General features: G+C 38.9%; 1 protein-coding gene across 1 annotated transcript in view; it reads left to right on the top strand.

Moving 5' to 3' along the window:
• ROCK1 (Rho associated coiled-coil containing protein kinase 1) overlaps nucleotides 1–9,352 on the top strand; it is an 83,529-nt gene extending 74,177 nt beyond the window's left edge. Inside the window, exons 30-34 of the mRNA XM_056485881.1 lie at nucleotides 379–467; nucleotides 1,601–1,679; nucleotides 1,793–2,054; nucleotides 2,827–3,034; nucleotides 7,834–9,352. Coding sequence (XP_056341856.1) covers nucleotides 379–467; nucleotides 1,601–1,679; nucleotides 1,793–2,054; nucleotides 2,827–3,034; nucleotides 7,834–7,837 — 642 coding nt within the window. The 3' untranslated portion in view covers nucleotides 7,838–9,352. The remainder of the gene's footprint in view (nucleotides 1–378; nucleotides 468–1,600; nucleotides 1,680–1,792; nucleotides 2,055–2,826; nucleotides 3,035–7,833) is intronic.
• Nucleotides 9,353–12,881: the final 3,529 nt, after the last annotated feature.

A 12,881-nucleotide genomic window follows, 5' to 3' on the forward strand; every position in this document is an offset into this window, starting at 1 on the left:
GTTTGTTGTGAAGTAGCAAGTGAGTCCGGTGGGCCCGTGCAACTAGAGAAGTTTTTACATTATTAATAAGTGATAACTTTCACATTGTGTCACTCTAAGTGATACAGTAAATTTCATAATAACCTTCCAGTAGAACTGAAATTTGTGAGTATGTGTACAGATGGACTTGCAGAGTCATCACAAGCATTTTAGAGTGATCCAGTGATAATACAGTCACTGCAACTGTAGCATTACAGAGCACTCCATAGCGTGGCTACCTTCAGGATCATTTTTGAAACTTTTCATTTACTCTGGCTTTTTGTGTGCATGTGCGAGTATATTAGGATAAATAATTGCTTTTTAAAATGCAATTTCAAGTTTTACCCTTTTTTTCCACAGTATGTTGTGGTGAGCAGTAAAAAGATACTGTTCTACAATGACGAAAAAGACAAGGACCAGTCTAATCCATCAATGGTACTAGATATAGAGTAAGTAAAGCCATTGTTAGTTTTGGATACAAATTGACAAGAGTGTTATGTGTGAAACAGCAGATAGCAAATCCAGAAGCTTGAAATAAAAAGTCCATAATTTTTTAATTGCTCATACTGGTTGGAAAATGTCTGTCTCTCTATATTTCAGCGTACCATTAACAGAACTTTGACAGTACTTTTTCTTTGTCCTGTGATTGGTAAAAGAGAAAAAGAGAAAGGATCATTGCTGTTCTAGTCCAAAGCATTTCTATCTTTTCCAGATGTTTTCTGTTTAAAGTGATAAAATACATTAATTGTGATTAGTTTACATTGGTTATACATGAGGAAAACTATGTCAGATATCACTGAAGCCCCTCTCTGTACATGACTGTGATGTTTGAACAGCTGATTGACATTATGGGATCTTACAAAATAGTAATTGAAAAAAGGTTTTAGAATTCATGAATAGATGTATCAGGGACTAAAAAATACAGTGGTCTGGAAGGAATCTCAAACTCAGGAAGTGCTTAAGCTGCCAATTGCTCATAATCAGGAAAAGAGTTATTTTCTCTTTGAACTGTTTCGTACTCTCTTTTCATAAACATGTGCTACAGCTACTGTTGAAAACAGGATGTTGGGAGAGATGGACTTAGAGGCTTGACCAGTATAAGATGGTATTTATTCCAATTTAAATAGTATTTTCAACAACTGGTGCTCCAGTTTTCCTTTTGTGATGTTTTGGCATAGATTGTTCATGAAGCCATAATATGATTTAGTAAAATAACTACTGGGTAATATTCTACTTAATATGGTTACTTCAATATAGGTTTTCACTTAGCTTTTCTAGCAATAATGTTACACTTCCTAGTGTTTTGAGGAAGTATTTGAAAGCCTTTAGCTTAAGTAAACTTACTATGATGAATCTTGAATCCATTGTAAGATAACCCTCTTGCCATGCTGTGAAATATTTTAGTCTTGGGTAGGTAGACAAAATCTATATGGTTTATGAATTAGTTCCTAAAATCTTATTGCAGTGTTGAAGTAGGTCGTGTTGCTTGCATAATTTCTAAGAACTTCAAAGCAGTTTGATAATTGTTCTGAACCATGCATAACCTTTTAGCATTTTCTGATTCATGTTTCTTCTAATCTAGTAAGCTGTTTCATGTCCGACCTGTAACTCAAGGAGATGTATATAGAGCTGAAACTGAAGAAATTCCTAAAATATTCCAGGTAAAAAGAAGTATATTCTTCTGTTTAACTCTCTTGAAAAAATGGTGGCTTCTTTAAAAAGGATACAAAAGTACTTAGTGCTTCAACAATAACACTGTAATGTTCTTTTTCAGATTCTCTATGCTAATGAGGGGGAATGCAGGAAGGATTTGGAGGTAGAACCAGTACAGCCGGCAGAGAAGACAAATTTTCTAAATCACAAAGGCCATGAATTTATTCCCACATTATACCACTTTCCAGCCAACTGTGAGGCCTGTGCCAAACCTCTCTGGCATGTCTTTAAACCCCCTCCTGCCCTAGAATGTCGAAGATGCCATGTGAAATGCCATAGAGACCACTTGGATAAAAAGGAGGAATTAATTGCACCATGCAAAGGTATAGTCATGTTTTTTTCTGTTCTGTATTCTCTGTGTGGTTAAGCCAAACTTGCTAAACTGCTGGAAGTGAATAAAAACACTTCAGTTTAAAATTAGACGTAAAAATAAAGTTCTTTTATTTTAGATGTGAAGGTTGCTATTAAAGCAATAGGCTGTTACACTGCTTATGAACAGGCAGCTTGGCAAAGCTCTGTAGGGAGGCCTATGGTGGTGGAACTAACTGATGGAGCTCTGCTGAGGGCCCTGAGAGCACAAGGTTCCCTAGAGGTTGTGCCCAAGTACTGGGCAGCTCCTTGGTGGCCACACTATTCCATCTGCACTTTTACCTGACCCATGCTAGAGACAATTGCAGTGGCTGCATCAGCAAGCTCTGCTGAGACCTTGCAGAGTGGTTCTTCAGCCACCTCACTGACTGGAGTAAAAGTTTCTTCTCTGTGCTGCTGTGAAGTGGAGCATTCAGGGTATATACTCTGGAACTTGGTCATAAGGCACCCACATAACTTCCCAGCTTATTAAAATCATAATTAGTGTAAGTTTCTCATTTCTGGAATATTCATGTTAGACTCAAGAATCTTAATGCAGAATGACAAATCGTGAAAAACATTATATTAATAATTTTCCCTGCTGTTAGTTGTCTTCCAAAAGTATATAAACAAACTTCCAAAAGTATATAGGTGCCATTATTCCTTCCAGTGGCACAGTTGGTGTGTCATAACTCTGATAAGGAGCCCTGGTTTTCACTGAATCATCTTCCTCCCTTCTCCTTGTAGTGAGTTACGATATAACTTCAGCAAGAGACTTGCTCTTGTTGGCATCCTGTCAAGATGAACAGAAGAAGTGGGTGACACATTTAGTAAAGAAGATCCCTAAGACACCTCCATCTACTTTTGTTCGTGCTTCTCCTAGAACTTTGTCTACAAGATCCTCAGCAAACCAGTCATTCCGAAAAGTTGTTAAAAATACTTCTGGAAAAACTAGGTGAGAAATAAGCTACAAAAGCTACACATCTTCTTGGCTAAAAAAAAACAACTCAGTTTATAAGTCCTATTCCATGTGAAATTGTGAAATCATTCCATAGTTATGGCTGTTGAACTGCTGATCTAAAGCTTTGCTCAAATCCCAAAGTAAGGAGAAGAATTCTCCTGTTATTATGGTAAATTTATCGGTTCTTCCCATTTGGAAAGGAGGTGGTATCTGGCCTGCCAATGCTTGGGAGGGAGCTGGTTGCATTTTTTTTTCCCTGTTCAAAGGCAAGGCATTTAGCAGCAAGGGTGATCCACAGTCATCCCATCCATGGATTGACTCAGAGCTCACATACACTAGAAGTCTTCTGTAAACAGGGCTGAAATGAGGAACTTAGAGATTCTATCTGTTGTTAGGCCAGTTCTTTCGTTGTGAGGCCAGTTAAGTATTAATTCCATTCTTCCTCCCTGCTTACTCCTTCCCAGTTGTCTTCTATCTCAGCAGTCAATTTTGTAAACAATTTGTGACCCAATGCATTAACCAAGACATGGTGTAAATTACACTTTTTTAATGCTTAGGTTACTGTAACCTGTTTTTAACCTTTATTAGCTTCCTGATACAGTATGTGTGCTGTTTTGTCCCCAAATAACCAATTGAATTGACAGTATGGAGTAGAAACTAGTGTCTCAGTAAGGAAAGCATCTTCACAGGTTGGCAAGGCTATCAGACATTCCTGGTATGAAATGCAATAAAAGCAGACTTTTGCATATAAGGAGACATGGAGTATATCATGAAACATCGTCCTTGAAGGGAACAGAAGAGAAAAAATACGAAAGATAAAAAGGGTGTTGATTTTATTGTCCCTAAGATTTCTATCCTAAAACATAAGTGGTCATAGAATGGTTTGGGTTGGAAGGGACCTTAAAGATCATCTTGTTCCAACTCACTCTGCCAGAGTGGATCAGGTTGCTCAGGACCCCATCCAGCTTTGGCCTTGAACACTCCCAGGGATCATAATTTTGAGATAGTAATATATTCAGTGAAGGCCTTCAAGATAATCCCATACCAGAAAATTACTTTTGGCCTCAAATTCAAAGCTGTCAGTATAAAAATCAGTGGTGTTATGGGCAGTTTGGTGTTAGAGATCATGCAACAGCATTAAGAGAAGGACATAAAGAGAAAACTGTGTTAGCAGTTTTCTTAACTGCTTAACCAGCAGTTAAGAACATGTAACTGAGCCAGAGTTTTGGGAGAGAAGCCATAATCACAAACGCTGAAATACAGAAACACTTCTGATTTGTGGGGAAATTTCCTGGGAAGTGGGCAGTGTTTCCTTACAGTTTTCACTTAAAAATCTTGGAAAACATGGGTGAGTGCAGTGGAAAAGCACACAGATAAACTGTGTTAAAAAGACTATAAAATCAGGGATGGCTTACTAAATAGTAGCATCTTCAGCATTAAGGATCTTTTGAAGAGAGAGTGCTCTGGACAGTAAAAAACACCTAAAAACAAACAGAACAACTAATTCCTCCTAAGCCAACCAACTAGCCAGTGGGATTGGAAATAATTATTTTTATGTGTCATTTACTTGCATCTTTAAGATGTGGTAATTGGATAATCTAAAACAATACTTGAAAGATACTCGTAGCACATTTTAAGAATCATTCTCTGCTCTTGAGTGTACAGATTTCTTTCCTCACCCCTGCTGATCCTTGCCTTGGTAAGGATAGTGCATACTTCTTTATTTCACATTTAGATGTTTAGAATTGTAGACTTTCTCTTCCAAAAGACTCTTTGAATTGCATTCCAAGTGTGCTCTCCATTTATCCTTGCGAGAGCCTCTGGTAGCTCTAATAACTAGCTTTCATGCATACTCTTATGGGAGAAGAATCAATTTCTTAAATCAATTAATTGGTTCTTTTTCACTCTGTCTTAATAGAAGTGCTGGTTTGGAGTTGCCTTTAGCAAGGACAAGTGTGCAGCAGTTATAGAAGGAACAGATTTGGATATTTGAAAGTTTATAGTAACTCTTAAAGGAATGGGTATATTTGGGAACATCAGTTATCCAGACTATTGTTGTTATTAATCCTGTTGGTATTGTCCTGTTGAAAGTGTTGCAGAATCATAGAAATACAAAAGTAGGGAATGGAACTTTTTTTTTAAAATGAGAAACACCATTATTAAAGCTTTTTTTAACATCCTAAAGATACAATGATCCTAAAGATACAATTGTATTGTAAAGATACAATACCTCACCAGCACACCAGAAGGAGGACAGCTGCAGATTCCTGAGCTTTATCTTGTGTCACTTCATGCTTCACAGATTACCAGAGCGAACTGATCTATTTTTCAGCAGAAAATTAATCCAGGAATGTTTTGCCTAAAAGAAAGCCAAAAAACCCAAAGCATGATACCAAAAACAATCCACAGAAGAAAAGCTTGTGATTTTCTGTTGGGTTCAGAAGTTGCAGTGGTCTGGGGGAGAGCCTCAGGAACGAAAGGAGGAAGGGTGATGGTGATGGTCTTGCATGAGTGAACATCAGGTCAGATCAGCTGTTCCAAATACTGCAGCCTTGCATTTTCTCCATCTGCCCTGGTGTACAAGCTCTGCTCACACCTTTCTCCATCACTCAGGGAGATCTTCCAAGTTCTTGGGAAGAAATAAAGCTCTTAGATCTTCTGTCAATTCAGAAGTTAATAGCTGCATAGTATCTTACCTCTTTAGCTTCTTGAATTTTTCTGTGACATGGATCCAACAGTTAACATTTACATTACTTTTCCAGACTGGCCCCAAATCCATCAGTGAACTCAATGACATAACTGATATCTTGCTTCTTGATGATGTCAAAGACTGACAGAGCTTCTTAGACCATGTAATCAGTTATAAGAAACTCTGTTTAAATGCTGCATATTGTAGTCACTGGTTGTGGAGAAAGAGTCCTATTGATCATAAGCCGTTTAGAGAGGAAAAGCACCTGAGCAGTAGGAGTGCTGGGTATGTGTGTGCTCCTGCCTGTCATGCTGCCTGGAGATGTCTGCAAGAGGCAGGTGGGGGCCCTTGCACCTCCCTGATGCTCAAGGAGACCTTGTGTGTCTTTGTGACACACACTCTGTCCCCATCAGACAGCTGAGACTGGATTGACTGGAGTGTAGTGTGGCCTGCATGGCACCTGCAGAGCAATGCGAGCAAACAGTGAAAAGATTCAGAGTTCCACTGAGCAAAGAAGCATTAGAAAATGGCCAGGTTGGAACTCTTCATTCTGGCAGTTATACTGTGGACATTTTTGTGGCTTTCTCAGACAAATTTTTTTGTGAGTTGTATCTATGAACTAGACAAGTACTGCTGTGATGGACTATGCCCAGCCTGTGCCCTGATACCACTGCATATTCTGTCCTCTGTGTTTAAAAAGAAGAGGTGGTGGAATTATTTTAGGAAAATTCACTTCTAGTGTACCAGTGTTTAAATTTAGCTTATAAAATAAATCCACAGTGTAGCTTATATACTGAGCACAGTAACTGAGCTCATTTGACAGCCTGTTGCTACTTAAAGGGGAGGATTTTCCCTCTCCATCTTCTTTTTCTTCTTTTCTGTCCTTGTATCCTAGATAAGTGCATGAAATGATCCATTTTGGACCCTTCCATGAAGGTACACAATTCAGTTTCCTGATGATAAAAAAAATGTAGACTAACTGTACCAAGCTAGTGAGTGGATCAGTGCACCAAGAGGTGCAGTGATTGCCAAAGCTGAGGACAGGTAAGTAGGAGGATGCTCTCCTGGGGTCAGGAAGAGGAGGAACAGCAGGCTCTTTTCCTCTCAGGAGGCAGTCAATTATTGGATCAGTCTCTGTGAAGTCAAGATGCTGCACCCTGCAGTTCTCCTCTTCCCATTTTCCCTAGGTGTGGTAAAGAAGAGAAGCAGCAATGATTTCTATGGGATATACATGTCTAGCTTTTACTAAGTATCTGAAAATTGTTCTCTTGTCAGACAGTATAGCAGAACTTGCTCTCGGTGATGGAGTCCTACCATGTAAGCAGGCATTAACTGTTTTGTTGAATGGATACAGACTTGCACACGTGCTTGAAGACATTTCAGTACATTTCATTCAGGGTCTGACCCACCTTTCTTTGCAGTTGGTAGGCAGTGCTTCCTTGACTTCGTGGAGAGGTGTCTCAGACCCATTGAAAGGAGCTTCACATATAAAAGTTCATCCTAAGTTCTACTCCTCATTTTAGTAACTTATCACTAATGACAATGAATCAGAACTTCATGATGAACTTGCTGGCATTTGCAGTAATGCTTCGAGATCAAACACTTCATAGCTTACAGTCTGCTGATTTATTCACGTTGTATTAGCACAGCTGAGGCCTTCTGTTCTAATATAGTTGGAGTTGGGCACTTGGTCAAGTTAATGCATGTTTGAAGAGGAAAACAACCAACCAGCCAAAATTCCTGTGCATCAGATGAGCTCTGCAACTGCATGTGCGTGCTCTTAGCCTAGAGAGCCTTTTCTTGTCCTGCAGATGAAAGAGGGTCACCTTGCATTTGCCATGAATACACCAATGATTGTTGACTCTTAATTGCTTACTTATAAAGCTGCAGTAATATTATCATGTCTGATCTCTCTGCTTAATGTTGTTTGAAACTGAGAACAGTTTGTGAAGATGATACAGGTATGATGTTAGTATTGTACCTTGTCAGTTGAAAAAAAATCTGTTAAAGCATTTTCTTCACTGAGGCTCTTGGCAAATACATGAGTGTTACGAAGCTAATTTTTATATTTGTTATTAATTGTCTGTTTTCTTCTTTGTTCCAGCTAACCACATGTACAGTGCTTAATGGAACATCGTGGGATGCAGTCAGAGAAACAGGGCTTTTTTTAACCACACAGAGCAGTGCAGACGGGCTGTTGTTCCTTTCAACATAACTATCACAGGCTTCAGGGTTAAGATTGCTATTACTGTCTCCTCCTTGCTTTGGCACAAAAGCACGCTGAGGGTGTTTAATTGCGGGTTTGCCTCAAGGTAGATTAGATTAATTATTACTATGTAATGCAAGTTAAAGCAAATAAAGCTTAGCTAGGTGTATAAAAAAGGTGCTGCCTTTTGGATTTTTTTTTTAAAAAGCCTGTCAGTCACAATGAAATGCAGCCAACTTTCTTCGTACCAGTACCAAGAAAAGGACTGTTAACCCTGTGAAGGGGATATTTATGTCAAGATGAGTGTCTGAAACGGAGTAGAAGAGGAAGGTTTCTCACTGAGAAGGACTGCAATTGCTTTCAAGACTCTTAAGTTGTGCTCTTGAAGACTGCAGAACTAGCTTAAAATGAAGCCTTATCACTTGAACTTCAGTGCCTTCACTGCAGAGTTCTTTACAGCCTTAATGCTAACCACCCACTATGGAATGGATCAAAGTGTTAAATATTTTGCATTATGCTTTACAAAATACTGATGCAGCAGGTTTATAAAAGGGGGAAAACAAGTAATTGCCTTTAATCTATGCATTTTTGCCAAGCCATACTGAATTATTTTATTGTTAGAGGCATTAGAAACTAACAGTAAAAAGAACCACCAAGTTTGGAAGCATATTTTGGGGTACATCATTTCTATTACTGTATAATGTATTGCCTTACAATTTTAAGTGATAAGTTAACAAACATTTAAGAAATATATGCACTGTTTGAACTGTAAATTATTCTTAGAACACATTTACTTGGTTTTACGTTGTTCTTTTAGTGCCTTAATTTGAGATAATTGTATTATTGCCATGTCGATAAATGTAGAAACCTAAAACTAAACAAAAGAAACCTCTTAAAAAACTATTGCATATCAGTAGTTTTTACTGAGTTTTAATTGGTTGAAGTATTGTAGATGCTAGATGCATTTCTAAATTAAGTACAATCTTTGAGTGAGAATTCCTCTTACAAAGAAAGACTGATTCTTGTTCATAAGCCAAGAGATGTGTAGGCAATGCAAAAAACAATAAAAAAAAAAAAGACGTAAAAGCTCCGGGTAATTCAGGAATTTCAGTAAATGCTGTCAGACTCTTGCTTTGTAGCAGGAATACATTCATGGTATGGGCAGTATGGTTTTATTTTATTTTATTTCTTAACCAAATACCTCCTCAGTAATTTATAATGGCTTTGCAGTTGTGTATTAAATAAGAAGCACTGGAAAACTGATTCGTCCTTAGGACGATTTGCATGTTTCAAGTGGTATTGAAAGCCGCACTGATGGATATGTAATAATAAACATATCTGTTATTAATATGGTAATGACTCTCTGCTCATTTAATGAGAAATAAAGTAATTTATGGAAAGACCCTTTTGAAAATGACTGGCATGGTGTTTTCTCCTGACTGCAGCTTATACATCTTTCTAAGCACCCAGACATTGCAACAGTTTCCAAGCACAAGTGCATTTGCAGCCTAATGCCAAGGGCTGCATTTTTTTTATTTTTACTATTCCACATGAATAAGTAAATACCATATTAAATAATGTTTTCATTTCCTTATTCTCATGGCCTGCTGTAGTAGCCTTATTTATATTTATTATTCAACCACCACCCTGAGCTGGCCTTGTGATTGCTTCATCCTTCATGATGCAGGTTTGGACTTTCATTAATTGCACTTATTTGTGGGAGGGAACACTGTTCAGAAGAGAAGGCAATTTTTGTTGTTGGGAGTTTTGGGATTAGGCTTGTTTGGGCTTTTTTTGGAACAGCCTGTACATCCCATGAAGCTAGCTGTCCATAAATCTCTGGTTAATCCACCAAGGCCTGCAGAACAATAGAGCAGTACGGCCAAATTACATGTGAATGATTGTCCTTTGAAGGTCAGAGAGTTGGGAAGTACAGATAAACAGAAGAAGCTATTGATGTAACTTCAGCAAGTTCCTCTGTGTTGAGCTTGCTGTATGTGAAATGTCAGCAATATCAAAGCTGTGGCTGGAGCCCACTGAAGACAAACTTCCAGATCACCAGTCACATTGACTGTGAGCTTGTCAAGCAATGTAAGAGGTAATTATGATGTGCCTTAATCTTCTGTCACACACTGAGAAGGGAAATATATAGTAATATGATTAAACAGATCTTACTTAAATTTGTACATTATAATAGGAAATTTGGGGTGGTTTGAAATGCCTGTGGTGTTTCCAGAGTCAGGTTGTGGATTGCTTTTCTGCTTTCCTTTATGTGTAACTGGCTATCTCTGCAGGCTCAAAACCTTTTACTTGAGTATAAAAAGTAGTATCTTGAAATGTCATATTTCATGAATCTGAAAAGTAGCATAAGTCCTGTTATGAATAGCTAATGACTAGTGGAAAGAGAGATTGTGGAAAAATGGTTTTTGCTCTGCAGATTGGCACCTACTGCATTTCCTGTTTCTAAGTAATGCTGAAGTTCTGCAGTTTTTTTTAAATGCTGATTTTGCTTGGGAAAGCAGCAGCAGACATAAAGAAGTGTAAAATTACATTGACTTGTGTGTCTGGGATAAATTGCAACTAAAATGCTGTAATAACAAAGTCTAGACGTGCAAATTACAGTTTGTGTGTTCTGGTGAACTAATGTTGGCACTTGTTTACTGTAAGCAAGGTGCCTGTCCACAGGAATAGCTACACTTTGAATAAAAAGAAGCATCCAAATGTTTCTAATGTTACGAAAAGTAATGCTTGCAATCTCAACTGAAAGTCATCAAGAGATAGGAAATGTGTAAGCTGTGAAGAGCCATCATAAATCACCCTGCTTGCCTTTTTACTGATGCAGCTGTTATTTGGTTATTTGAAGCTTCTTGAGAAATCAAGAAGTTCAAATTAATGCATGATAATTTTTTTGTTAATTTGCCTCCACCTTTTCATGTTTTTATGACTGTATTAGGTTCACTGACATTGGTAGAGTGTGAAAAATCTGATTATCTCCCTATTCCTGCTGAAGGCTACAGGAAAGAAAATGGAAAGAGTAGCTAACTGTAGCAAAACAGCCTGGTAATAAAAGGATAAGGTGCCTCCTCTGCAGGTGGGATTTTCCTACAGTAGCCACTTCCTTACAGAAGCAAATTGGGAATCATGCAGTTAGAGGAGGGGGCAGCAGCTGAGCTTCCTTCTGAGCTGGTGAACTCTGCTGGGATATTTTTAATGTACTAATTACAAACATTTTTAAAAAAATGCAGGTAGAGTTTTGTTCTTGTTCCTTCCCCTGGATGTACATTTGTGACCCAGAATGTAAAATGTTTGAAAGCTGCTGAAATGGAAGAGATATCACAAAAATGGGGAGGTGTTGGTACTTTAAACATCTCCTGGATTGCTACGTTTTCTTTACTGAAGATACATAGAAGATACACTGGAGTGTGGATGCCTCATCCCTGGGAGTGTTCAAGACCAGGTTGGATGAGGCCCTGGGCACCCTGATCTAGTAAATGGCATCCCTGCTCATGGTCCCTTCCAACCCAAGCCATTCTGTGATAGACAGGTTCCCAAGAACATTATGTTCCCCAAAGAAAATAAAATATACATAAATAAAGGCACCTGCCAATATATTGAATGAGGATAACTCATCTTGACCTTTAAAGAAGCAAGAGATGTAAATGCAGTATTTTAGTATTTTAAGTCCTGAGTCTCTGTTATTTAAAAAATTAATTAAAAAGAAAATAATTAAAAAATTAAAAAATCTTTGTTCTACCCCAGGTATCACACAGGTGCCTAAAGCACACCTTGCAAGGGGGTTTGGTTTCCTTCCCCACACCTTCTGCTCTATCTCAGCACCTGCTTGTACTGAGGGTCTACCTACCACTTGTGCTCCTCAGAACCAGCCACAGGAGCTTTCACAGCCTTAAAAAAGCCTTTTCTAAACAGACCTGGACTTGCTCAGAGCCATCCTCCAGCGCTCATAAACCCTGCCAGGCCTGCTGGCCTACATGCACTATGGTGCTGATGACACAGCCCCAGCTTTTGGATCCAAACAGCTCAGGAGGGGAAGGAGCCCTGGTCAAATGGCTCTCACAGGCCAGAGATACAGCCAGGGCAAGCACTTCCAGTGTCCCCATGCCCCCACCTAAGGTTTCCCTGGGGCCTGTCTTTATTAATAAAAAAGCTGCCTTTAATAATGTTCAACCAATCTTTTACAATTTTAATGTTGTCAAGCAGGTTGCACTCTGTCTCCTGATGCCAACACTCCTTTATGTCAGATTCAGGAAAAGCAGCATCTATGGATCCCCTCCTTTAGGAGACAGGCACACAGCTGTAACTGCAGGAAGAGGCCGACATAGTCTAGGAGGAAAAAAGGGAGATAGGGATTCTTCACCTTGCAGAGGCTGGGATGGTTCTTCCTGCAGATACCAGCCCCGTTTCTTCTTTTTCAGCACAGCTCCCTCTAGTGCCTTTCCCAAATCCTGGAAATGCGTGGTCTGTGACTGCCTGAGCCCTGATCAGCTAAGGGTTTCTCTAAATGGAAGGATTCAGACTGTAGAGCATTCCACTTCCATTTAGCTGGCACAAGTAAATGTGGACTCTACGTATGTCACTTTTGGTATAAAGAGCAAAAACGTTCGACTGGAGATACCCCACATTTACAGGCAGGCAGCTGGGATCTGCTCTCTTTCGTAGAGATGGTCTGCAGGATCTCACCCTAGAACTGTATCAAAGCTTCTCTAGAGAGCTTCTTTCAGCAAGTCCAAGTAACAAAATATTCACCACTTTTGCTGGTCAATTTAACACTTAAATCGCTTTAGTAATTGTAAACTCCATCTTAATTCAAGATCCAGCATAACTCAGCAAAATTCCAGCATAACAGCCTTGGAAGCGTCTCTGTGAAATGTAATCCTTGCTCCCCCAAACCTCTTTGTCCCATCTAGGACTCTTCACTGGACAATAAA

The sequence above is a fragment of the Oenanthe melanoleuca genome, chromosome 2 (genome assembly GCF_029582105.1).
Source record: "Oenanthe melanoleuca isolate GR-GAL-2019-014 chromosome 2, OMel1.0, whole genome shotgun sequence".
In the NCBI taxonomy this organism is placed as follows: Eukaryota; Metazoa; Chordata; class Aves; order Passeriformes; family Muscicapidae; genus Oenanthe; species Oenanthe melanoleuca.